The sequence below is a fragment of the Ostrea edulis genome, chromosome 3 (assembly GCF_947568905.1).
Source record: "Ostrea edulis chromosome 3, xbOstEdul1.1, whole genome shotgun sequence".
Lineage (NCBI taxonomy): Eukaryota > Metazoa > Mollusca > Bivalvia > Ostreida > Ostreidae > Ostrea > Ostrea edulis.
Window position 1 is genome coordinate 63,846,064 of NC_079166.1, and position 27,931 is coordinate 63,873,994.

The following is a 27,931-nucleotide window of genomic DNA, read 5'->3' on the forward strand; positions in this document are numbered from 1 at the left end:
GGTTACCCGGGCTAGTTGAGCCTTGATAATTAACTCGGTATCCCTGAAAGGCAGGTCTAGCATAGGGCTCGCAGGGTGGTAAAGCTTATCTGGTATCCCTCAAAAGTAGGTGTTTAGATCGCCCGGTTACCCGGGCTAGTTGAGCCTTGATAATTAACTCGGTATCCCTGAAAGGCAGGTCTAGCATAGGGCTCGCTGGGTGGTAAAGCTTATCTGGTATCTCTCAAAAGTAGGTGACTTTAGGGCCCGGGAACCCGGACTAGTTGAGCCTTGATAATTAACTCGGTATCCCTGAAAGGCAGGTCTAGCATAGGGCTCGCTGGGTGGTAAAGCTTATCTGGTATCCCTCAAAAGTAGGTGTTTAGATCTCCCGGGAACCTGGGCTAGTTGAGCCTTATTAAGTAACTTGGTATCCCTGAAAGGCAGGGCTAGCATAGGCCTCGCTGGGTGGCAAAGCTTATCTGGTATCCCTCAAAAGTAAGTGTTTATATCGCCCTGGATCTTGAGTTAGTTTGGTCTTAATAATTAACTCGATATCCAAAAGCAGGTTTTGAGGAATGGTCTTTTTAGTGAGTTATAATGTTGAATGAAAGTTTTGAGTTGATTTTGTGTACTGAATGAGGGGGGGGGGGGGGGGTAATTAAAATAATTTCTATGATTAACTTTTGATCAAAAATACCCTTCTGTACTTTCAAAAATAATTTCTAAAGATATGTTACTTTGACCACCGCTAGATATCATCAGTTTTGCTTTTAATAAGACTTCTTATTAAATATTATTTTTTTTCCATGTTGCATTCGCTGTTGTATCTACTTCCTAGGGGCGAGATCGAAAGTTCAATGTCTGACAAAAAAACTAAATTCACATAGTTTTTACGTCCCCCCCCTATCCGCCCCCACAACGACCCCCTAAACTAGATATGATGAGTGTTTAAACTATAATCGATTAACAAGTAAGAACAAACGAGTATAAATAACTCTGTATACCCTATCTTCTGTTTATTCACAAATGAAAGTGTAGATTAAAACTATCAAATGTTCATTAAAATGTAATATCGTCATGTAGTTTTAACAGTCACTTGTCTTTCTCCTTTTTCGACTAATGTGTAATCGATGTCGGATGAGAGAAACTTACAGAAGTTTTAACACCCCCCCTCCTCCCCCTAACTATTTGAATTTAGATTTTTATCCGAAATCAATCTGTTGATCTCTCCCCTTACAGTTTTTTTATATCAAATTTCTTACTGTTTTTAACATCTGAGAGAATTAGGGTTTGATTAATTATGTTAATTAAATAATACTCTGTATACTTTCTATCAAATCGTATTTCTCTCCATATTGCGTTCATTGCTTTATTTATTTCTTACATTTTTAATAGTTCAGCTAATTAGGGTTTAATTAGTAATCTTAATTAGTAAAAAAAAAATCCCAACAAATTTCTTTGCCTTCTTTATCGTAAACACAGTTCTTTACGAAATTATTCGACGTACGACTTATCTTTCTATCTATGATCAGGGGCAAGTAACTCGTGGGTCACCTGCTTTTGAGGGATACCATCTAGTCATAACCTTCGCTGGGTCGCGACGGAGATGTTTGTGGAGTAGGATTTTCTTCTTCTTTTGAAGTCATTTGTGAATGGAAACTTATTTATAAATTATACCAGCTGTGTAAAGCGGCAAAAAATGGAGAAGCTGAGAAAGGCCATGAGAAGGAGCCCGAATACCACGAAGGAAAGCAGACATGAAAGTAAGTTGGATCGGATCAGGTGATGTTTAGGGTGCTTTTGAAATATTTATTAAAACTATTGACATCAATGTTTTCGTGTTATAGAATACGTGATACATAGAATTATTTATATTATCAGCAGTCGATACTCCAGTTTCTATATTCATCATAAATTTTGATGCCCAGAATTTCGAATACTAATTATGCCCCTCCCTTTCTCCGTGTAGCTAGTACAGAGACCCCCCCCCCCCCCCCCCCCCTTTCCACTCCCATTCCCTTCCTTTGTGTAAACGGGTAATTTGAACTATTGGTACTAATTGACACTTTTTATCATGATATTTGAAATATTCTGTCGTTCCTTTTTCTAGATATACAAATTACATAATGTCAGACAGTTAAATTGTCATAATGTTTTATTGTTTAATTCGTTGATACTGTGTATGACATGAACAGGAATATCAGTGCATGTATTTACTAGATGCATTTATTTGTAAGCAGAATAAAGATTATTCTATTCTGTGGTTTTCGCCATGCTGACTATGATAGACCTAAAATTACATGTAACAATATAGAGCTGAAAGTTAAGTAACATTAAATAGTATAACTAAAAGTATCATCCTAAATAGATAAGAGAAAACAGGACATTTATGTAAATGGACATCTTATAATATGATTTTTAGAAGCTAAAGCATTTATATAAATTAGATGTATCCACTAATACCCACTTTTAATTTAAATAAAGAATTTGAATACAAAGTTTTTGACATCTGTTTCTTTTAAAATTCCAGTCCTTTTCACAACTTTACCATTGTGAATACAGATATATACACAGCTATTCTCTATCAATTCAAAGGAAGTCTTTGTAGTCAAACCTTTGGATCTGCAGATTCCAGAAACTCATATCTATATTTGACCATCAAAGTTGATTGATTATTTTTAGATCTGTAGGTTTCTGGGGGGAAATTGGGATCCACCCTTTCTCAAATTTTCAATTTAAAGAGCAGCAACTATTTCTGTACACAATGACTGGCACAATATCCAGGTCTTATTGATTTATATCTCCACATTTTTACTTTGATGCTGAGCTCAGTTCAGCAGCTAGTTCAATCCTCTTGAATAAAATTAATTGTGCTTTGTGCAAGAATGCAAGTCAACCAGTATTCCTAATTCAACCAAAATTTCCTTAATTCTAAATTATTATATAAATTTTTTAGTATTCTAGCATTACAAGTTTAAAAATTGTTATTCTTCATGGAGTTTTCTTTCAAAAGACAACACTGACAAGTACAGGCATGGACAAACTAGTACATCTAGCATCAATTTATCTCTTTTTGATACATTAAAGTGACAGAAACATACTCTTTGTCCAAAACTAAGTACTATTAAACTATTTGAATCAAATGTGAAAAATTAATATTACAAAGTTACGATTATTTTGATGTTTTGTATTCCAGTTGACCAAATGATGGTACTTTCTAATGGAGACAATTTTCTAAACGTGAAACTATATTGGAGTACATTATTTCTAGCTGTTATGAAATAACTTGACATTTATTGTTTAAGGCTAAAAAGTTTTATTGAGGTCTAAAAATGCTGTTATCAGACAAATAAATACTGTCCTTTTGAATACATTTTTATGTATGAATATAATACGGAACTTTCAGGATGTGCCGGAACGACCGATTAGACTTGACGTTTATACACCGCGGTCACGTGATAGTAAACAATTGTAGGACAAAGTTGACATTGTTACAACTGGTGTTTCGCTAGTAGACGGTCCGTAAAGAGCTATGCGCAGTCCCACAATGACAATCCAATTCACTATTGGTGCTTAGTACCTGAGTGTAAATTAGATTGAAGGAAAAAGGCGCATTTAGACGCTTATCCTTGGATGGAATGCGTGATGTTTTACTGATATCCTCAAGATATTCACTAGATTTGTTTTCCTCGCCAACTCACATAATTTAATCAAATGCATTTTCTTATAAATGGTTGTAGTGATTCCTTTCTTTGAAAAATAGCATTTTAATACAGTAATTTGATAGCAATTGAAGAATTCCATGCTTGTTTACTTAGTCAGTGTGCGAAATTAACCATGGACCGATAGACAATGTCTATAGAAAATCGAGTCGGTCTATAACAATCAAAATAGCTATAGACCGACTTGTCTATAGGAATTCTGAGTAAAAAACTGGTTCCCCACCGCTTATTAAACATATATGAGAAGTGGGACCAGTTTATATGTAGTATGCTGATGTTTCTGTTCACCCATCAGCTGTAATAAATTGTTCCACAATGTAATTACAAATCATTCGAATCAGATTATTGCATTTTCAACGGGGAATGGGGGGGGGGGGGTCAACTTGATATTTACTTCAATGTACGCCATTTTCGTGCAAATTCGGAATGTCCTTTTTGAACGGTTTTAAAAATATGTGGAAGGGGGTGCACGCACTTGAATCAAACAGAAAGCAGTCAGTACAACAAGTTCCAGCAAGGCTAAAGTGACAGAAAATCATGAGAAAATGAAACGTAGTAAATGTGACTTAGATGAAGAATCAGGAGTGAAACTGAGCTGGAAAATAATGAAGAAGAAAACGAAATTCTAATTGAAAAGCTTGACGTGTATGAAATTGAAAAAGAATATAATTAAACTATGAACAAATTACCAAACTGAATTTGTGTCTATTATTTATTTTTAGATAACAATGAATATTGCATGATAAATTTCGGTCTATAAGAATTTGTTGTGGTCTATAGGAAATAAAATGACCATGGACCGAAAGTCTATAGGACTTTAAAGTTAGTTTCGCACACTGCTTAGTTGTTATTGTAATCCGGAAGTGACATGCCCTACAAATATGTTTGACGCTCGATAAAAGTCAGAGTGGATCTGTATCTCGAAAGTCCCGTATGATAGGGATGTTTTAAGGGTCTCTAGGGGCCTCCAGGGGGCTGAAATAAGGCCTATTAAGGCCTCATTTTCAATGCTGAAAAGTAGATATTTTACCGAATTTTTGCTTTAAAAATTCCCAAACAATGGAAACAAATCAAAGTAGGGTAGCCTTATTATTCATAAATCTTTTTTACAGGCCAACAGATTACAATTTTTGCTTCAAAATTGTTAAGTAAACCTTATTCTATTGACCTCTTCTTATGTAAATGCGGTAAGCTTTGACCAAATTGAAAGTTAGAAGAAGTTTAATTATTCCTAAATGCACCGGTGTGGTTATTTTCCCTATTTCAAGGATTTGCTGCTCATTTTTCACAATTGGAAAGGCCCAGACCCTTGATATCAAGACCTTAAAAAAACCAACCAAAACCCTGGGTCTGCTGGTAGGAGTTTGTTATAATGAATATGTTTACCAGTACTGTGAATAAAATATTGTTGCATGTTCTTTTCTTTATCAAATAAATAGAAATGTTGCCATTATAATTGCATGCATTTCTACAATGTACTGAAGTATTTTACTTTTTCATTCATCCACCATTCAGTGATTGGAATGATGAAGGTCTCTAACAAGAAGAAAGATCAGGAGGAAAAGCTTTTCGCTGTAACTGTGCACTTATCCTTTATGAATTACATAATGTGTATATTTAAATTGCAGAGTTAGGAGAGGGTTGGAATGAAAACAAAGAGGCTGTTAAAGATGGAATCACGTTTTATATGAAATATCTCGGATCCACCCTTGTAGAGGAGGCAGAGGACAGTCAGAGTTATGGAGACGGTGTCATCACCAAAGCTTTGCAGAGCATTATAGCTATGGTAATATTCAGAAGTTGTCTATCATGTATCAGGGTGCGAAATTACAGCCCACCTGACTGTTCGAGACAGTGTTTTTCTCAGGCGGAGGGGGACAAAATTTCGTAAGATAGCTTGGCTGTTTAATTATAACAGCCAGTGCATAACAAGAAATGTCACAAATAAGCTTTAGTAGCAGTGAATTCATTTGTGTGAAATGATAAACTTCACAAAACTGAAAATGAGAACTGTCTTTACTGATAGATTTTGAACAGGGCTGAGAGTTTTTGAGTGTAGTTAGCCCTGTGACTGGTTCATTATATCAATGAGTTTTCAACTTGGCATGTATCTAATTACTCATGGTACTGATGTGCTTTTACTGTGAACTGTCATCATTTGATGTTCATATTTCAGAGCTTGAGAGCCATGGTAACCTTGCTGGTATAATGATTGCAGTCAGACTTCTATAGCTATGATGATTAACTGTAAAACTATTTACAGAGCAGACAAGCATGTTTACTTTTGATTTGCCTTTAGTGCTTTTAAGAGGATATTAATATAAGAAGGTTGGCTTGCATTATACATGCTGTTTGTTTCACAGGCAGTGATTTTTCTCCTTTTTGAACTACCACCCCATCCTTTTGAATATGAAAAAATTTACGACATTTTTTTCTCAAATTGAGAAAAATCATTTATATCAAATTGTGATGAAAAATATAGTTTTCAAGATTTTTCTTCAAAAGCTTCCTTATTTTTCTTCTCCCTGACTCATTTCAGGAATGTTGAACTGTATATCTGTCTCTCTGTCTCTCTCTCTCTCTCTCTCTCTCTAGGTTATACTTCTCTACAACAAACTTTTGATTTTTACTGTCAGTGTGTGTTTAAAGTGTTTGGGTGGGATGGGTCCCAAGGTCATCTCCTTTGCTGATGAATGGAGAAACAGAGGAGGATGACATGTCACAATTTTCACAATATTTACAACATCAATTTCTTAGTGAGAATAGTACATCCATGAATACTGAGTGACTTTCATATTTTAGTGCACAAAATTTTTGTAGGTCAGACATTGACAAAGGTGTTTTATGTATTGCTGAAATGGTACTAAATCTCATAGCTACTTGCTGTGTTGATGAAATTGTACTTTGAGTCAAGTGTAGTCCCTGCATCCATCATTTGAGCCATTCCTAGCAAAAAGGACCCTTATCTTTTCCAAAAAATGTTTTTCAAAAAACGTCGTAATGAAAAAATGTGTTGTAATTTTTGCATACTTGTAAAGAAAAAGTTCATGATTACCAATCACGAGTTGATTGTCATCTTTGATTGACTGTAATATTTTAACGACAATCAACATTGCTCTAATATTTTGAGGGATATTATCTATAGTTCATACTTCAGAACTAATATACTTAAGCGGGCCCTTTTTGCTAGGAACGACTCATTTAAAAACTGACACATGTGCAGTATCCTTGCAAGACCGACTTGTTGCTATCACATTAACCCCTGTGAAAGATAGAATCTTGGATAGAATATAAATGTCAGAATTGTTGAATACGCCATATAAGAGTTGAATGAACTCTCTCTATTCAACTGCATCTGGGTAACCCATGTTCATACTCAGGTATGAACTGATGTTGCCCATTGTTGTTTACTGAAAATAATTTACAGTGAGTACGAGTTTCACTTTTTTGTTTGCATTTTGGTAACTCATTCATACGATTTAAAAAAAAAAATTAAATTGGGAAAAATGGATTGCAAATTGGGAGAAAATAGTTAATTTTTGTGAGGGAAAACCACCAAATATCAGCAATGTTTTATCACAAAAAAAGTCACTGAAAAGTGCATCTATTCACTGCGATTTTGTCAGCTGAATTCTCGATTTACAACTGCATGGGCAAATTGGGCGTGATTCAATATAAAAGAATAAAATGTGTTCAAGTTATATACAGGAAGCAGTGTATACTAAGACTGAAATAAGTCTAGCTTCTCCCAAAGTACAAGTTCTATCATCTTTATTAAAAGAACTCGCTGTCAACTTGGGATTAGAATGGCTTATTATATACTACATGAATTATGAAACATGCTGTGTCCGTGGTGTACCCAGGTTCAGTTGTGATTCCCAGATTATGTTCAACACCTTGTTTGAAATGAAAAGATCTGTAAAGTTCATTATAATGTAAATAAAATTGAATCTAGAATAGTTGATGACAAATAATAAGTTTTCCAACTAAAGTAAATAAGTGTAACAAGAGCAGAATTCTCAAAAACCTCTTTCCTTTGTCAGACATTTGGATTGATAACACTGGGAATCTTATCAGTTTTATCAGCCCAAACAAACTGCAATGAATATAAAACAATGGAAATTAAATCAAATTTTTCAAGTCTGCATCCCCTCATTCTGTTCACATTCGGATTCACTTCTAACATACTCTTCCATCTCACTCTCTAGAATTTTCCTTTCAGGAAGAATGGTTTTATTTTCATTTATCATTCAGGAAGAACGGTTTTATTTTCAATTAGGATTGTATTCTTTCAGTTTGAAGTTTTCTTTGAAATTGACTTTTTTGTAAATGTTTCACCCATAATATCAACCACATCTAAACAAAAGTACTTAAAAATAAATGACTAGCAGTAAGTAAATGAACTGAATATGTAAGAAGAATGTTTTAACATTCGTGTTTGCGTTATTTTAACGATTGAAATTTCATTAAAAAGGTGTCCTGTAAATTATTTGTAATGTATGTGTATGATTATGTTGAATAGCTAAGTTACTATTAAAATACAGTGAGCTTTCAAATCAAATAAAAAATAAACGAATCAAATGGATTAAAATTGTCAGTTTTGAGATAAGAGCTCTTCTGTGTAGGAGGTGCATTAAGTAGAACTTTGAATACCTAAGTGGGTCAGATTGGACCTACAGTCAGTGAGGAAAGACGTCACAATAGAATGTTTAAAAGATAGAATGTTTAAAAGATAGAATGTTTAAAAGATAGAATGTTTAAAAGATAGAATGTTTAAAAGATAGAATGTTTAAAAGCAGCTTCTGTTTAAATATGTAGATAATTATAGGAAATATGCAATACTATCGAAAGAAATGTTTTACTAAAAAGTGAAAACATAAAAATAATGTCATATTTACAAGTAAATCAGTGTTCGAAATTGGTTTAAAACTTTGTATAGACCATGGGTCTATGCCAAAACAAGATGACATAGACCTCATCGTATTGGCATAGACAGCAACATTGAAAAAAAAACCCCACAAAATTAAAACATTGTCATTTACTTCTAATGTACTTAGAAAGCATAGTTTCTTTCCCATTTCTGTAACAATGTTCTAGCTCCCTTCCTTACAACGTTTATCAGAAGTCGATTTTTGGGATAATTTTATTGCTTTGAACCTAGAAAATCTGCATAGACAATTTAGACTATCTCAATTACAATTGGCATAGAGCGGCATCATTTGACATCTAGACTTGGTCTATCGGTCTATGGTTAATTTCAAACACTGGTAAATATCCTAGAGATGATGCAAGTTGATTGTCAAGCAATGATATGATAAGAATTTCATGTTTTTAATTACTCCCTGAATACTTATCATTTACTATAGTTTGTGCATCACTCAAATTCAGGTGATGAAAATGCGTATGATAAACTTAATGAGCACATTCACATATGCAGTGATGGAAATTTGTCCCACTTCCACATGTAAACAAATTGTTTTTGCACCTTACTGTGTACAAGAGTTCTTTAAAGGGAAATAATTTGAATGTATCTCGAAACTTGTGAATTGAAATCAAATCAAAAAGTTTGTGAATTGTCGCAGCTCTAGCTTGTGGACATTAATCTGAAACTGGAGAAGTGTATGGTGCTTTGTAGCCCAGAGTATAATAGTGATCAATGCTAAATCAACTAAAAACAGTAGCAGTACTAGTGCTCTTTGCTCATTTAAATTGTTTTAATCATCATGCTGGCTGTTACAGGAGATGGTGAGTTTCTTATAAATGTCCAGGAAAGTATTTTGTCCTGTCTGTCTGTAACAAAGTTTGTGAACCGTTTCCTACAGCAGTCTGACTATAGCTGTACAAAACACCTTACTGTCAGTGATACTGAATATTAAGAAACATTACAAATGTAGTGAATGAACATGATAAATATCTGTATGATTTCAGGCAAAGTCATCTGGAAAGAAATTAAGGAAAGTTGCACTGACGACTTCTCCGAAAGGGATTCAAATTAATGACATGGCTAACAAGCAGCTTATAGATGAGATTTCGATATACAGGTTAGTGGAAAGTGTTTTCTTTTGAATGGGGGTGTGCTTTAAATTTTGGCTGAAATAATTCTAGGAGTCAACAGCTGATGATCATGGAAGAAAATGACACTTTCCTCTTCTGAAGATGATAACTTCTTAGCACGTTGCAGGTCTTGTGATATTCTTTGCTCTTGGGTCAAGGATTCGGTCTGCAGATCATGTGAAATTTGTTGCCCCTGGGTCAGGGACTTGGCTGTAGGTCATGTGAAATTTGTTGCCCCTGGGTCAGGGATTGGGGCTGCAGGTCAAGTGAAATTTATTGCCCCTGGGTCAGGAATTCGGGCTGCAGGTCATGTGAAATTTGTTGCCCCAGGGTCAGGGACTTGGGCTGCAGGTCATGTGAAATTTGTTGCCCCTGGGTCAGGGATTCGGGTTGCAGGTCATGTGAAATTTGTTGCCCCTTGGTCAGGGACTTGGCCTGCAGGTCATGTGAAATTCTTTGTCCCTGGGTCAGGGATTCGGGCTGCAGGTCATGTGAAATTCTTTGCCCCTGGGTCAGGAATTCAGGATGCAGCTAGGTCATGTGGTGAAAAGGTGCTAAAACTTTGCAGTCCTGACCATGTAGAACTTGTGTAGGAGCCTCTACTAGAATTGTAAAATTCTGTATGTTTTCTAATACTGAATATGAATTATATCTTTGAAAATCTTAACTTATGTACAAGAAAACATGGGTGATAGCATTGCCATAGCCCCTGCGTGCAAAGTCTAGGTGGCGATTGGATTATACATAGCACACAAACAAAAAGGAAAATAACTCGACCAGGGTAATTCACCCGAGCAGCTCTCCCTGTCGCTGACTTTGAAATCCTAAGAGACTCTCCGACAATGTTGTAAAACGAGCCAGTGGCGAGAAATCTCAGGGCGGTGAGGACTTGTAGCAAAGGGGGTAGGGAACAATTTCGATGGGTCTGTCTCTGTAAATCATCAAATACTAAGCCAACAATCCACAGAATTGTATCCGGACGAAACCGGAACCGAATGAAAACTTCATCAACTTCCAAATCCTCTAGGGAATTGGATCTATCTTGAAAAATCCGGGGCCGGGGCGCTCTCCTTCTCCTACAGATGATGTTATACCGATTCAATCGGGCAGCTGCGGAAGCCATATTGAAAGTGAGAAAAAAAAACCACGGAGTTGAGACACCTTTCCAGCGATCTAACTTTCTGAGCTCATAAGTGAGATCAAACTAGAAATATGAGATTGAGACTGAGACGAGAATTTTTTATGGCACACCAAACTTGAGACTGAGACCGAAATCTGAGACGGTCTCAGAGTTTGGTCTCAAAAGTGAGCTAGCTAAGTTTTATGGCCCCGGAGCCAGAAGCTCATTCTTGGAGCAAAGGTTACTTATGATTTGGTAATGTGTCTCGACTCTGAGCCAAGAGCATTTTACTATGAGTGTCACGGTAAAACAAGTAAAAAAAAAATTGGTTCAGCCCGCACCCTTGGCACAAAAGTTGTTTAAACCAAGATCATTTTCCAAGGCCAATCTCAGTAGTAAATAAAAAAAGTTTGTTCCTGGAGATCATGTAAACTTTATAATGGAAAGAGATTAGAAGCTTAGACAAAGGTTGTTTATGACCTGAGTGAGTGTCATGACTCTTATTCAAGGTCATCAGAACATATGTAGTCAATGCCACTTTCAGAAAACTTTTGATATGTCTTTGTCTAGCTATAGACAAGCCCCCCACTTCCTCCTCCCTCCCCCCCTCCATTATTCCACATTAGTTCTGAGTTGGACAGCTCTAACAGTCTATGCAAAAGACATCGGACCGTCGGACCTGACCGATGTGCAGTGCCTCAGGTCCGATGTGTCATTTTTTACACCGGACCGGAATGTCCGATGTCTCAGTATTCGGTTTTAAGCTTTATTATTTTGACGCGGAGTCAATTAAATGTTTGTTATAAGTAAAAAATATCACACAAATCCAAATACGTAAATGAATGTGATTAAACCGCATGGACCGTCTAAAGTATTATGCGGGAGGGATCCCTGGTATAGTATTACTGGTATAATAAATAAGATTTCCTTGGTTTTGCATTTTCACGTGTTTCTCTTTTTTACATTAGGTTTTTCGGTCAGACAAAATTTGGTTCGGTCCGGTGTGTTCATTGATTACACAGGACCGAATGTCCTGTGTGGTCCAAAAAACTTTCGTATAGACTGCTCTAACTTTACCAAGCCTCATGCATTTGATGCCATCAACAAATAAAGTATTTCTCATTCATTCCTACTGTCCCCGCAAAATTCTCTCCAAATTAATGATTCAGTTTTTTAGAATATTATGTCAAATGAATTGCTTTCTAGACTTCAGGTATCTCTATTAATAGTTATAAAACAATCAGTCATTTTATTGGAAGAAGGAAAAACGCTAATGAATAGGATGTATTTTTTCACAGGAAATACGTGGGTAGGACAAACTGATTGACTCTGTTCTGAACATAAGAGATGATTTCTTGTGTTCTACATTTATGTTTACTTCCTGCGAGACAAATTTAGTTTCTTTATCCCATATAACTAGTTTGTCTATCCTACATGTACTCTTCACCAAAGAGTAAAAGCAGTGATGTCTCTGTTTACATCCATAATAAAGTTACAAAAAATAAATTTAAATCATTCAGTGATGCAGAAGTTCTAAACATCTTCACATGTTACCAATTATCCAATGTAAATAGGTCTGAAAATTAAAAGAAAATAATGTATGTTTAATGTGTCAGTAAAATGTTGTTTATTCATGATCATGAAAAGATATATATACATTCACCATGATCAGGTGGAAAGAACATTAACTGCATATACTGAGGTATATCAAGTCCATAGCACCATTGTTATTGCATCATCAAGATGGCACACTAACAGAAGAAGATAGCTTAACTTCATTGCTTTTGTTTTCTATATTTTCTTCTCCTTATATTGATTATTCTTTAATAAGAGCATATGCTTCTCTTTCAGGATATCTTTCTGTTCGGCGGATAAAAACTTTGACAAAGTGTTTGCCTTCATGGCCAGAAACTCTGTAAATGAAACAATGGAATGCCATGCCTACCTCTGTGCCAAACCCAAAATTGTAAGTTTTAAAAATATCGGAGAAATCAGCAACTCTCCATATTTAAACAATTCAAATTAGGTACATATGTTCACATTAACAGACAAGTTTTAGGCATTGTTCCCGTAACAATGGAACAGTGACGTTTCAGAAGAGATTACGTAGATCACACAGTTTCAGTTTACGAGCACAAAACCATATGGTTTACAGGCATTTATTAAGTGCACCACATACATGTAGAAGACATTTAGAAGAGATACGAATATTTATCTGTTACATAGACGTTCACATCAATATACACATACAATAATACAGCGCATCCACTGTGGCACACAACACACACTGTACCATTCATGTAAGTATGCTAACGTAAGTATATGTAGTACATATATATATATTGAACATATTTGATATAATTGCAATTGGTTTTCGTCCGCTGTCTTCTGTCGTGTGACATGCATCGTGCGTTTGAACATTTTAAACTTTTAACTACCAGTCCGATTTTTAAAAAATTTAATACGAAGCATCATTGGGACAAGGGGGACATAAATTTTAAATTTCAGGATTCCAGCACCCCTGGGGCCCTAGGGGCAAGGCAAAAACTGCCCAAAATTGACTAATTTTCAATAATCTTCTTCTCAAGAACCACACACATGTAAGAAAAACTAAATGCATAGTGATGTAGAGCAGGAAGGCCTCTACCAAAATTGTAAATTTCATGATCCCCGGGATAGGGGTTCTGACCCCAGGGTGGGGCCAAACTTGTTATATTGTGTTTATGTGTAAAACACTTAAATAACATTTTTTTAGTGCTTTTGATACTAAATTGAAACTAAATGGATAAAGCAGGTAGTCTTTTACCAAAACTGGAAATTTGATTTTCCCCAGAGTAAGGGTTTTGACCCCAGGGTGGGACCAAACTTTGTATATATAGTATTTATGTGTAAGTTTGCTAATACTGTATAAAATCTAAATGCATACTTAGGAATTATAGCACAAAAGGATGTACAAAAAATGGTGAATATCACAACCTGTGCAGAGTTATGACTTTAGGATGAGTCCAAATTAGTCATATATTTTGATGTTTAAATGTTAATACACCTATTATTTAAAATCTTTCATCCGTGTAATGCACTTTTGAGGGCAGTGAAGTTTTAAGAACACATCTTGTTTTATACTGTTGCTGAACATTAGAATTTAGCTTAGATATTCAGAACAGGAAATTTTTTCTAGATTTCATATAGTCCATTGAAGTAGTGATACTTTTTCACTAGTATTCAGGTGACCGATAAGGTCTGTGGGCCTCTTGTTACATTATATCATAATATGTGAAATGAGCATACATTATTTCTATGGTAGCTTTCTGAAGAAATATACAAAGATTGTGAAGTTGTTTTCTGTTTCTAAGGCTAGGTAACTGAACAAGCTTAAATTTAGATGATCTTGTCCAATATTTTTTAATGTAATACTAGTATATGTTTACTACTAAAGTGATATTCATCTTTGATTTTGTTAAAATCACATAGTTTGAAATATGTTGAGCACACCTAGACTGCTAACCCTGCAGCAGCCAGGCTGATGAGTAATAAGACCATGATTTTGTTACAATTACATGTAGTGTATTACTTAGTGATACGCTTTCTGTTTTGATATATTTACACAGGCACAAGCTGTAACATTGACGGTGTCTAAGGCATTTGAATTGGCTACAGATTTACATAAGGAGAAAGACTGTAATGCTAGTCTTAAGAAAGATCCAGTAAGTACATATTAGTACATATTGTACTGTGCACCGCATTTGGTAATTTTGACAATTTCTCATCTGAATTTGTTTGCTTCATGGTTTTTATGTCCATTCTATGTAATTGTTATGTCTATGTTACGAAGAAGTTCACTAAAACTTTGTTTTACCGTGAAATAGTGAAAATCAAACTGCTGTCAAAATAAAACTGTATACAAAATTATTGTAGTAGATTTGGTATCATATCATTAAAGGACGTTTATGTACCGTATCAGTTTTATCCAATGAGTTGAAGTTATAAATACTCTTGAGGCTTTCTAAATGAATAAAAATAAATATATCATTCAATGAATTGAGTTCATTTTGATAACTGATTTGTATGAGATTGTATTGCAAGTTAGAGACTATAGATTGCTTAGTACTTGCGTGATATATTAAGTCTTCAGTAATGTTTTTTATCATATAGCAAGCTCATGCATTTTCACAGCCAACTCGTGCCAATATTCACCAATATAAGTTCAATAACCCTATAATATTATACATATTCTGGTATTCAAGCATCATTCTACCTTGATATTACAATTGAAGATCATTAAATTACACTTGTATGGCCAAGATTTTTCCAATCAATGATTCCTAAATACTACAGACTGTATATAGAATGAATTGATTCATTTGTTCATCAGTATGTAAGTTTTGATATTGATGTGTGCTTGTTTGTTCATCAGTATGTAAGTTTTGATGTTGATATGTGCTTGTTTGTTCATCAGTGTGTAAGTTTTGTTATTGATGTGTGCTTGTTTGTTCATCAGTATGTAAGTTTTGATGTTGATATGTGCTTGTTTGTTCATCAGTATGTAAGTTTTGATATTGATGTGTGCTTGTTTGTTCATCAGTATGTAAGTTTTGATATTGATGTGTTGCTTGTTTGTTCATCAGTGTGTAAGTTTTGATGTTAATGTGTGCTTGTTTGTTCATCAGTGTGTAAGTTTTGATATTGATGTGTGCTTGTTTGTTCATCAGTATGTAAGTTTTGATGTTGATATGGCTTGTTTGTTCATCAGTATGTAAGTTTTGATGTTGATATGTGCTTGTTTGTTCATCAGTATGTAAGTTTTGATGTTGATGTGTGCTTGTTTGTTCATCAGTATGTAAGTTTTGATATTGATGTGTTGCTTGTTTGTTCATCAGGATGTAAGTTTTGATGTTGATATGGCTTGTTTGTTCATCAGTATGTAAGTTTTGATATTGATGTGTGCTTGTTGTATTTACAGATTGGAGGTGTAGAAGAGACAGAAACGAGAACCAATAATGTAAAGAATTCAGCAAACAAGCTCTCTGCCGGTAAGAAAATGTGTTGACAACTCTCCTTAAAATTATGTCATACCTAGTGAGAGTGACAAATTTGCCAAAACTTTCTTTCATTTTTTCTACATTATTGAAGGAGATGTTCTCTTTTTTGTCTTCAGGAAATCAACCAATTCCTAAACTCTCTAGTCCCAAAGCTAATCAAGAAATCTTGAGTAGTAAATCACAATCAGGAATAAAATGGGTAAGTTTTCTAAACAGCAACAGTCACATAGAAAAAAGTGGGGTAATTATCCCCTTGCAATTCATATCGAGATGAGATATAGTAACGGGGCCATTCGTGTGTGGGTGTGTAAGTGTGTAATGCTGGCCTTATAGGCACTCTAAAAGCCACACTTTTTGCTCGATTGTGTGTAGATGAGTGTGTGTATATGCGAGTGTGTAACACTGGCCTCGTAGACATCAACAGGCCACACCTTTTGCTTGATTGATTTGATACTTTTGTGTGTAGATGAGTGTGTGTATATGGGAGCGTGTAACACTGTCCTCGTAGACATCAACAGGCCACACCTGTTGCTTGATTGATTTGATACTTTCGTGTGTAGATGAGTGTGTGTATATGGGAGCGTGTAACACTGGCCTCGTAGACATCAACAGGCCACACCTGTTGCTTGATTGATTTGATACTTTCGTGTGTAGATGAGTGTGTGTATATGGAAGCGTGTAACATTGGCCTCGTAGACATCAACAGGCCACACCTCTTGCTTGCTTGATTTGATTGTTCACATGTAGTTTTGTTATCAATAGAGGAAGAACCCTATTGATTTTGAAATCCAAAGGTCAAGGTCACTACTGGCAGGACTTCATACTAAAAATTTGTAGACACTGTACAGGCCACAGTTTTTGCTTGATTGATTTGATACTATCAAGAGGGTAAAACCTATTGATTGTGAGGGTCAAAAGGTCAAGGTCTCCATGAGACTTACATTTACTGATTGCCTGAATTGTGAGGGTATACCCAACTTTGAGGAGCTCTTGTTTACTTTAATATAAGACTAATCACAGTCAAATAAAAAAATGGGTAATTTACCTAAATGACAAATCAAGTAAAGTAAATTTTTTTTACTAGTTTTCTAAATAGCTGATCATATTTAAATTAAAAATGGAACAGGATAAAGTGGTTAATAAATAGCAAATTTTGGTCAAATAAAAAAGGGGTAAGATTGCTAAATAACAAATCAGTCAAGTCAAAAATAAGTCAACTTGCAATCAAGTGAGTTATGATTAAGTTATTTTCATGAAACTGGGATATTACTTACAATGAAATATTAATAGTGCAATGAGATTACAAACAGAATTACCAGCAACATTCAGATGACTCATTGGTTCAAACATAAATCTCTCAAAGTTAGGTCCCAGTCCCTATTTTCTTAAATCAAATTCAAATTACAGGTGAATTATTACAACCCAGACCACATGACCATAATGACACCTAAATACATGCCGCATACTTTGAAATTGCCGTGTAATACATCATTGACATGCCAATTCTGGACCCTTAATGATTCAAATTCAAAATGGTTTCTCTCTGTTCCATGGACTTGGGATTTTTTTCGAGTCATGTATTTGCCACAGTGAGATCTAAAGTTTTGTTATAAAAATGTTTTGAGGTGCAAATATTACATATTGTACATACACTTATTACATATAATCAATATAAATGCATTGTAATAATTCCTATAGTTTACAAATTTTCAGCAAAGTTTTGAAGATGAAAATTTGGATGAAGATGATTGCTTTTCAATGTAAGTTTATTTGTCATGTGGTCTTTTTACATTGGTAGCTAATGCATAATTTTAGCTGATGTGTGTCTGTAGCTGATGTGTATCAGTAGCTGATGTGTATCTGTAGCTGATGTGTATCTGTAGCTGATGTGTATCTGTAGCTGATGCGTGTCTGTAGCTGATGCGTGTCTGTAACTGATGCGTGTCTGTAGCTGATGCGTGTCTGTAACTGATGCGTGTCTGTAACTAATGCATGTCTGTAGCTGATGTGTGTCTGTAACTGATGTGTGTCTGTAACTGATGCGTGTCTGTAGCTGATGCGTGTCTGTAGCTGATGCGTGTCTGTAACTGATGCGTGTCTGTAACTAATGCATGTCTGTAGCTGATGCGTATCTGTAGCTGATGCGTGTCTGTAACTGATGCGTGTCTGTTGCTGATGCATGTCTGTAGCTGATGCGTATCTGTAGCTGATGCGTGTCTGTAACTGATGCGTGTCTGTAACTGATGTGTGTCTGTAGCTGATGCGTGTCTGTAGCTGATGCATGTCTGTAGCTGATGTGTATCTGTTGCTGATGTGTATCTGTTGCTGATGCGTGTCTGTAACTGATGTGTATCTGTTGCTGATGCGTGTCTGTAACTGATGTGTGTCTGTAGCTGATGTGAATCTGTAGCTGATGTGTATCTGTAACTGATGCGTGTCTGTAACTGATGCGTGTCTGTAGCTGATGCGTGTCTGTAACTGATGTGTATCTGTAGCTGATTCTGTAACTGATGTGTATCTGTTGCTGATGCGTGTCTGTAGCTGATGTGTATCTGTAGCTGATGCGTGTCTGTAACTGATGTGTATCTGTTGCTGATGTGTATCTGTAACTGATGTGTGTCTGTAGCTGATGTGTATCTGTTGCTGATGTGTATCTGTAGCTGATGCGTGTCTGTAACTGATGTGTATCTGTAACTGATGTGTATCTGTTGCTGATGCGTGTCTGTTGCTGATGTGTATCTGTAACTGATGCGTGTCTGTAACTGATGTGTGTCTGTAACTGATGTGTATCTGTAGCTGATGTGTATCTGTAGTTGATGCGTGTCTGTAGCTGATTCTGTTGCTGATGTGTGTCTGTAGCTGATGTGTATCTGTAACTGATGTGTGTCTGTAACTGATGTGTATCTGTAGCTGATGTGTATCTGTTGCTGATGTGTATCTGTTGCTGATGCGTGTCTGTAACTGATGCGTGTCTGATGTGTATCTGTAGCTGATGTGTATCTGTAGCTGATGTGAATCTGTAGCTGATTCTGTAGCTGATGACATTGTGTATGATTTTGTATTATTTTGTGGGAGAGTAGCAGTACATGCTACATGTATCACAAGAATTAGCATTGTCAGACAAGTCTGGGTAATGCTGTAATTTTCAAAGGCAAGATTTAATTGCATTGGTGAATATTTGATGAACAGACTGTTTTAGGTGGAAAATCCTTTTAGGGTCCTCTAGATACTAAGCAAAGTATATCCTTCAAAGTTGTGTCCAAAATTGCAATACATAGTATTTTTATTGTAGGGTATGAGCCTTAATCTTATTATGTTCTCCAAACAGAGTTTGGGAACATATTGTTTTTAATCTGTTTCTTTTTATTATTCTTATTCAGTACTTTTTTGGCTTGGAGTGTTTTCAGAAACTACTCTGGGGATTAATATGAAACCTTTTTAGGATGATATATATGAAGAGTGTGAAATGATTCTTTAAATCAAAATATTAAGGTTAAAACAGTAAACTTTGTTTCCTAATGTTGTACTGCATCAAAAAAATTCATTGCAAGTACATGTAGCTAGATAAAGAACTTGATATTCCATTTTTCATTTGGAAAAATGATATCAGTCTTAATGGTCCCCTGTACATGTATTTTTTAGATTGACAGGAATAAAGGTTACTTTCTCAATATTTAGCAAGTTTTTCAGTAAAGCATAACTATGTGTAGATGTTCCTCAAGAAATCTTTGAACACAATATATTGAAAAGTGCGAGTAAGTGTACTTTACATTAGAAGCTAATGAAAAGATATGTGTGCTTTACAGGAAGATTTTCTGAATATTAAGATATTGACAGGGCAACAATGAGAGTAAAATTATTCTCTTGAAAGAATGATGCTTTAAGTACTTCTTAGCTCACCTTAAGTGAGTTTTTCTGATGTAAATTTGTCTAGCGTTTGTTGCTGTCATTAACGTTTCACAGTTTTATTTTTTTTTCTAGAACCACTTGACCAATTCCAATCAAACTTAATACAAATCATCCTTGGGTGAAGGGATTCAAGCTTGTTCAAATAAAGGGTTGTACTCTGTTCAAAGGGGAGATAATAAAAAAAGCAAAAATAGGCTGGGTTCAGTTAGAAATGATCCACTGGACCAGGAAAGTTGAAACGTACATGAAAGCTTCCTGGCATGGTGTAGATTCAAGTTTGTACAAATCATGGCCCCTGAGGATTGAATGGGGCCACATTTTACATTCAGATATACAGGAAAAATCTTCTTTTTGAGAACAATGTGGCCATGATTAGTCATATCAATATGCAAGCATCCCCAGGTAGTGCAGATTCAAGTTTATTCAAATTGTAGTCCCTGGAAGTAGGGTTGGACCACAATAGGGGATCAAAGTTTTAAATAGGAATGTATAGGAAAAAATCTTCTCAAGAACAGCAGGGCCATGCTTAGTCATATATGTATTAATTGATTAATCTGGTTTATTCAAATTATGTTTGATATTTCATATGTGAATTCTTTGTGACAAGACCTTTTTCATGACACTAAAGGTTTTAACCTTGTGACTTGACCATGTTGTGTGAAGGTAAGTTTGGTTATGTTGTGACCCTATGGGGCCAGGTTGGGGCCACAATATGGGGGTCAACATTTTTCATAGGAATAAAGATTGCAAAAAAAAAAAAAAAATCTTTGAAAAATCACAACAGCTGAACAACAGCAGGGCCAAGGTGATGCAGGTGAGTGATGTGGCCCACGGGCCTCCTGTTAAAATATCAGACCTATTAGTAGGACATTTTAAGAATTTCATATCTGCAGAAGACAGCTGTAATAAAAATACTATGGTTGACCTCACAGATGATTAGTAGATTATTAGTTCAGAAATATTTTATTCTGTGCAGAAAAAGATACAGTGTGGTTAAACAAAAAGTATTTCTAATGAACGTGTGATATGTAAAGTTAATGAAATAAAGTTTTTCATGATATCTAATTATGGCAGGGGAGGGGGTGAATTGTTGGAGAAATATTTATATTACAAATCGTATTTTCCTCTATGAACCAACCAATTTCAGCATGCGACACAATCCGTTTACATTGTCTATGAACGGATTATGACCTTGCTTAAAGCACGTGACTGAGAGAGCGTAATGATTTGAGAAAAATAGAACAACTGTTACAAAGATCTCACAAGTCACACTTTTGGATTAAGACTGTAAACACATGGATTATCATCTTAATCTTGCGGTCTCCTACCTCCAAAATACAGTGCACCTTGCAATGTTGATAAAAGGCAGGGTGAGACAAAATGTGACGTCATGTCTATGTGTTGACGTACGTAACAATAACTACTGTGCTTGGAGCTCGTTTTCTGCAACAAAATAGAAGCAATGTAAACAAATGGTGTTTTAGTAAATGAATATAAATACATGTATAAGAAATGAACATCACTTTTGAGCTGTTTTTGGTCAATATGAACGGATTTGGATTTGAGGCAAATTCTCAGTGAATCGCTAGCGCGATTCACAGAATTTGCCTCAAATCCAAATCCGTTCATACTGACCATGAATAGCTCAAAAGGAATGTTCATTTCTTAAATGACATACCAAAATTTGTTTTCTGGACTAGTGTCTTGAGTTTGTTTTACCAATAATTATTATTATTGATATATCACTGTGAATTCACCTTTAAGTCTCTAACTATGATGGCAATCAGATCTTTGATGTACCCTTGTAATATTATGTTGCTATTGTGGTTTAGACCATAATTGTACCTAAGTGGATCAAAGATCTGATTTTGATTAGATTGCTTTGATAGTGAACTTAATAAAAAAAAATATTTCCCTATATATAGAAATTATCTTATGATGAGGGGAAATATTTACCTACACTTTTGATCAGGTGCATTATTGAACTGTGTATCTGAATTTCATTGAGGGCAATATAAATTGTTCATTTGTTCAGGGTATTCTTGAACTTCTGTTTGATTGGGAGTAAAATGGAAGAGTCCATTTGACATGAGGGATTTGAACTGTCTGTTTGATTTCACAGGCTTGCAGTGGGTAGGAGTAAAGGTCTACAGGAATTCAGAACCGATCTCCTTCAAGAAGACGTGGATGAAAGTGTTGCACAGTACATGAACAGTAATAAATGTTTGGAGGAGTTCTCGAGAACCTCATCAGTGGAAGACCTGCTGTGTTTGTGAACCTTGAAGATGCTCACAGTCGGCTCATTTGAGCACCTCTTTGACCTTCAGAATCTCACTTCTGCTGAATCGTCTATTACACTGGGTAATGTGTCATGTTTGTTAGATCCTCATTTGAACTGGATTCACACACATTTGCTTCAATTTAAAAAAAAAAATAATTTCGTATCAGGAATAGAAATTTCCTATGACTCTAATGCTCTAGGTCATGCTCTGGGTAAATGTTTTGTGTGTACACAATTTATTCGGAATTTATAAATGAAAACCAGCATTTATATCGTCCTTGATAAAAATACTGAGAATCGGATAGTATTAGTACATGTATATGATCTCCTGTTTTGAACGTTAGGATTCTGATTCTCGTTTGCTGAATGATCCTGCCTGTGAATAATTGTGATATAACATTATTATGATGTACTCATTGATTGATATGATAACATGTAATTAATTCTATTAAGATGTAAACAGATTATTGGAATTTTGTTTAGTTTGTTTAAAATTATTGTGCAACACAAATGCAGTTTTTTTTTTTTGGAGAGGTGTGATGAGATGCATTCTTTACCATGAATTAAAATGTTTTTTTGATACACATTTTTAAAATGTGTGAAAGTGCTTTTGATAACTGCAACTTTTGTTGAAGTGAAGATTAAGTTGATATGACTTATTTTGTTGGACTAATTATCATGTTAGGAATTAGGTACATGGGGTATGATAAGGTGTGTGTAGTTAATTTAGCGCATGTAAAATGTTATGCAATTGGAACTAATGCACTGTTAGGCATTATCGTGATAATGGATAAATACTTTTTTTTTGATAATTTATCGCAACCATAAATTAGTGCTGCTTTACATGTATCACCAAAGGTGCGAGAATATGAATGTTGCTAAACTAAGTAGACATACGGTATTTCGGTCATTCAGGTGGTCAATTGCGATTTGTTCACATCCATCATAACAGTTACACATTTTTTTTAATTCTTCTCTGAAAAAAACCCCCCACAAACCTGTTGCAATATTCACATATTTGATAAAGAATATCGTTGGGTAAAGGGTGACCAAAATTGTTAAATTTGGGTCCCAGCCTCCTTGGGTTTGAGAAGTGGGGCCAAAACCTTAACAATTTAAAACTATATACTGACTTTAGATCTTCAATTTTACTTTCAAAATCTATCAGAACTGGGTACATAGTTATTATAAGCATGTAGACCTCTACCAAAAGTGTGAAATTCATGATCCCTAGATTCAGCTGGTGAGACCCCAGGGTGGGTATATATGGCTGGTATACTTAAAATGCATTACTGAACATCTAGCAGACAAAAGTAAGCACATATTTATAGCCTCTGCATACAACATAAGTATTACCTGTCCACGTGTCTGTCCTTCTGTTATTCCATTCACTTTCATGTCTGTTATTCCATTCCTTTTCATGTCAGAGACGTAACGTTGTAACGGGAAAATCAGTAGAGACCTGGCCTAGTCTCAAAGTTTGCTTCTAATCAGAAAATGTACTTTGACCATGAAGCAAGGTCATTTCTGCTAGGGTCACTATTAAAGCTAGATATGCATGTTCACATTCTATAATTGAGACATAAAAACCTCATACTTTGCACAGGGGGTTGCCCACTTGTCGGACTAAATGTTGTGTTTTGATTCAAGATGAATCCAGATGAAGGTCATATTCTAGTACCGAAGATTAAAGTTATAAAAGAGTGAAGAATATTTGTGTTTGTCACCAATGTACAATGGAAAGTCATTAGATGATCATTTTTGGCAGAAAGGTTGCTTTGTGAATACAATGTACTGACCCAGAACCATAATCATTTTGGCCAACATCAAAGTTACTTGTAGAAAAGAATTTCCCCCAGGAAATAACTTTGCATTTCTTGGCCATTACATTAGACACTAGAAGTTCATGCATGCTGCAAGAGTTCCTTATGGACATAGAAGCAAAAATGAATGAATAAATCAAAAATCACACTAGAAATAAATAATTGTCATTTTAATCACAAACCAACAACATCCAACTGTCAGAATTGTAAGATGCACTCTTAGTACCACCAACATCTGACACTTTTAATTCAAGTTTTCCTGTGTGTGATAGATACTCATTTGACTGGTCTGGTCCACGGTCTTCTTGTTTAGTTGACATTTAATATTTTTAGTGAGCTTAGGTAGTTTATTCTTTAAAAACAAATAGATATAAACAAGTAACCTAATCTGAGCATATTTGAATTCATTGAGATGGCAGAATGGTTATTTGTGTTGTAATCTCGTGGCTATAAAAAGATCTGCAGGTGATGTATGTTTTGTTACTGCCCCTCCCCCTTTTCATCGCAGTACAGGATTGCTAAATTTCCAGTTTACAATTCTAATACTTGCTGTTTTATATTAAGACAGTGTCTCTTTATAATTATAGGCATTATTTCTAGTCACATTAGGTAATATGTCTTTAAATGCTTATAAACATCCTCTAGTATGACATGATCTATGAGCTATAATTCATTCTAATGTAAATCTTATCTTCTCTGTCACTTCAAGTATCGATCATGGTATGTTTTTCAAGTTAAAAATATACAGTCAGATCATGTTTTCATTTCCTACAATTTGTACTTTTTTTATATCTTGTTTGAATCTCTGACATGTTCCAATCAAATTAGACTTGATAATATACAATAAATGCTGATGCTGTAAGAAGATAAAATGTACAGTAATATATATAGATGGGGGAGGGGATCAACTTTAAATTGTTTTGATCAGCAAGGCTGTCTATATCATGCCTACATGTGTACTATAATTGATAAAAGTTTTTTCTTTTCTCAATATTCTCAGTTATGTATGAAATTTATAAACTAATCTGTTTCTTGGGACACAAAATTACATAACTGTTGCTATGGCAATCTGCTCATGATTACCAGGAGCAAGAATTATAGAATTGCACTTCTTCACCCCAAAAAAGGGAGAGGTCAATTATTAGATTCGTTAGAAATGCAAAGGAGAAAACTGCTTTAATCGGTTTATAATACATGTAAAACCATCTCAATGAAAGTGGTTTTAGTCTTATAATGTGTGCTTAATTGATGTAGGAATGCGAAACCTGTATAAATCATTTGAACCTTTAATTTGCTGGTGCTATTTTTTTTTCAGAAGTTGTGTATTGTAGTTTACTGTTGATGTTTTTAGGTAGATCAGATGTTTTTTCAGTGATATGCAGTAGTTATTGATGCCTTATCATTTGTTGTGAAAAGAATGCACAAAAATCTCTGAATCTGAGTTTCTGTATTTTTCTGATATTTTTTTCTGTACTAACTTCATGTAGCTAAAAGTGTGTTTGAATTAACATAAAAGTGCTCTAACTACTTCATATTTTTACTGTACCGAGAATTATAGGAAATAGATGCCTTTTAATTTCTACCTCATCTTTGAATGCCCTGACTCACATGCATGTGATGTCCGTGTATCTACAGGCATTTAGCAGTATAAAGAGGACTGTGTGACATTTATATAATGCATATAGAATTAATGTAGTGAATGTGCATTCACATAATTTGACAGCTTTTGTCTGTACTCTGTTATTTTTAGAATAAATACATGTATACACATACACTCTTAACTAAACATGTATATTTAACTACTGAATAGTACTGTAGCTTGTTTATGATTTGCTTCCCAGATTGTAGCAATAATTCACACAAATGGGAATGAAGGAGGACGGTCAGCATTCAATGCCTTGTTTTATGTATGTGTGTGTAAACTTTGATGTCTGAAAATGGTTTCTTAGATACAGAATTTTTGGAGGAATGAAACTGGAGGTAGAAAAGGTTTGTAAATACAGTGCATCCTTTTGAGGTGTTTACAGTAAAACTTGCTTGTGAGGAACCTACTTATGACCGTGCGATAGACATACCACACGTCAGTGACTTTACATAGAGACATACCACACATTGTCAGTGACTTTACATAGAGACATACCACACGTTCTCAGTGACTTTACATAGAGACATACCACACGTTCTCAGTGACTTTACATACAAATGGGACTTTGACTTTATACAATGGATAGAGTTTGGTATTTTTTCCCTTAGAAGACTTTTGTTTTGAAATTGACCCATAAGGAATTAGGAGTCGCATAATGTGTTTAAGAATTAACGTTTGAGTTTTCATGGATGTTGTGGGAAAACCTCTACGGTCTCGAAATGATGTTTTGAAATCGAGCTTTTATATTTGAGAAGAATATTTCGAGACAGAGGTTATCCTGCATCATGTAAAACTTATACGGTGCCAATTTTGATGCACCAGATGCGCATTTCAACAAATAATGTCTCTTCAGTGATGCTCACCCGAAATGTTTGAAATCCGAAATAACTATGAAGTTTTAGAGCTAAATATCCACGGAAACAAGAACTTTCTTGCTATTCTACTACGGCTCAGAAATATACAGCCGATCGTTTGTCTATACAGCTATGAGTTAGGTCACCATGAAGTTTCCGAAACTGAATAGGCCTACATGTATTTTGATGGCGAAAAAAGTGAGATGGTAGGGTATACTAGATTTATTTAGAAAAATATATCAAGTTATTAGTTTGATGTCGACGGATTATATTGACTGCTTTGAATATACAGTCCAAGAAAACTACACATGTGGAAGAGGGGTAACTTGTCTGTGCATTGCCATGTTTGTTTACATGTGTATCGATCTAGGAGTGCAGTCGATTGATTTATATTGACTTCAGTGATTTATAAGCTTGTTTTACAACGTATCGTGATTGATTTTATGATTATAAAATTGAATTTTCAAATATCGACTTTATTGTTGTATTAGCAAAACATGAAGTACAAGTGAGATGTGTATCAATTTTCTAATAATCAGATTTACGTATGACGTTATATTGCAAAAACAATGACCGCGGCATTCCTTTGATCTTTGCTATAACCGTGGTAGAATGATGTCCCAGTAACTCAAACCTGCATGTACCTTTCGTTATGTGGTTTTAAAGAATTATAAGCAAGTTTTACTGAGCTATCTCAAAATGTAAAGTAATTTGATATTCAAAGTTTACTCGATATACTATATTTTCGAAGAGACCACATAATGTTTGCATCTATTGTTTATAAGTAAAATATGTGAGGATATCAGCATTTGACCCCAATTAGTTTGCATGAATCAAATATAGAGGTTACTTTGAAAAATAAGCAAAGCGCCAGAATGTTTATATGATATGAATGTGTAATAAAGTTTTGAAACATGCTGAAAAAGTTTGCCTTTTGATGTTAATGATGTACAACTGTTGGTGTGTTTATTATTCGGTGTCACTCTGTCATATTCTTATCCCTCAGAATATGTAGGAGAATCAATAGAAAAACACCGATGTTGTCCTGCAAATCTTGCCTCTATAGCATGGCAGCAAACATCACTAGAGCGTGTATGCCTGATTTTACTAGAGTGTGTGTGTGATGTTACTAGAGTGTATGTATGTGTGATGTTACTAGAGTGTGTGTGTTGTTACTAGAGTGTGTGTGATGTTACTAGAGTGTGTATGTGTAATGTTACTAGAGTGTATGTGTGATGTTACTAGAGTGTATGTGTAATGTTACTAGAATGTATGTGTGATGTTACTAGAGTGTATGTGTAATGTTACTAGAGTGTGTGTGTTGTTACTAGAGTGTATGTGTAATGTTACTAGAGTGTATGTGTAATGTTACTAGAGTGTGTGTGTTGTTACTAGAGTGTATGTGTGTTGTTACTAGAGTGTATGTGTAATGTTACTAGAGTGTATGTGTAATGTTACTAGAGTATGTGTGATGTTACTAGAGTGTATGTGTAATGTTACTA

The 27,931-nt window shown here is 35.0% G+C and overlaps 1 protein-coding gene across 2 annotated transcripts; it reads left to right on the forward strand.

Annotated features, from left to right (window-relative positions):
* Positions 1 to 1,549: 1,549 nt before the first annotated feature.
* LOC125675871 (low density lipoprotein receptor adapter protein 1-like) lies at positions 1,550 to 27,354 on the forward strand. 2 transcript variants are annotated; one of them, XM_048913700.2, is made up of 9 exons: positions 1,550 to 1,745; positions 5,333 to 5,490; positions 9,633 to 9,745; positions 12,730 to 12,844; positions 14,487 to 14,582; positions 15,839 to 15,908; positions 16,034 to 16,116; positions 17,616 to 17,677; positions 21,949 to 27,354. In XM_048913700.2, the coding sequence occupies exons 1-9, from the start codon at positions 1,682 to 1,684 to the stop codon at positions 22,100 to 22,102; spliced, it is 915 nt and encodes a 304-aa protein (XP_048769657.1). In that variant the 5' UTR covers positions 1,550 to 1,681; the 3' UTR covers positions 22,103 to 27,354. The 2 variants fall into 2 exon arrangements, with proteins under 2 accessions (XP_048769657.1, XP_048769659.1); XM_048913702.2 differs by having other exon boundaries at positions 1,552 to 1,745; positions 17,631 to 17,677.
* Positions 27,355 to 27,931: the final 577 nt, after the last annotated feature.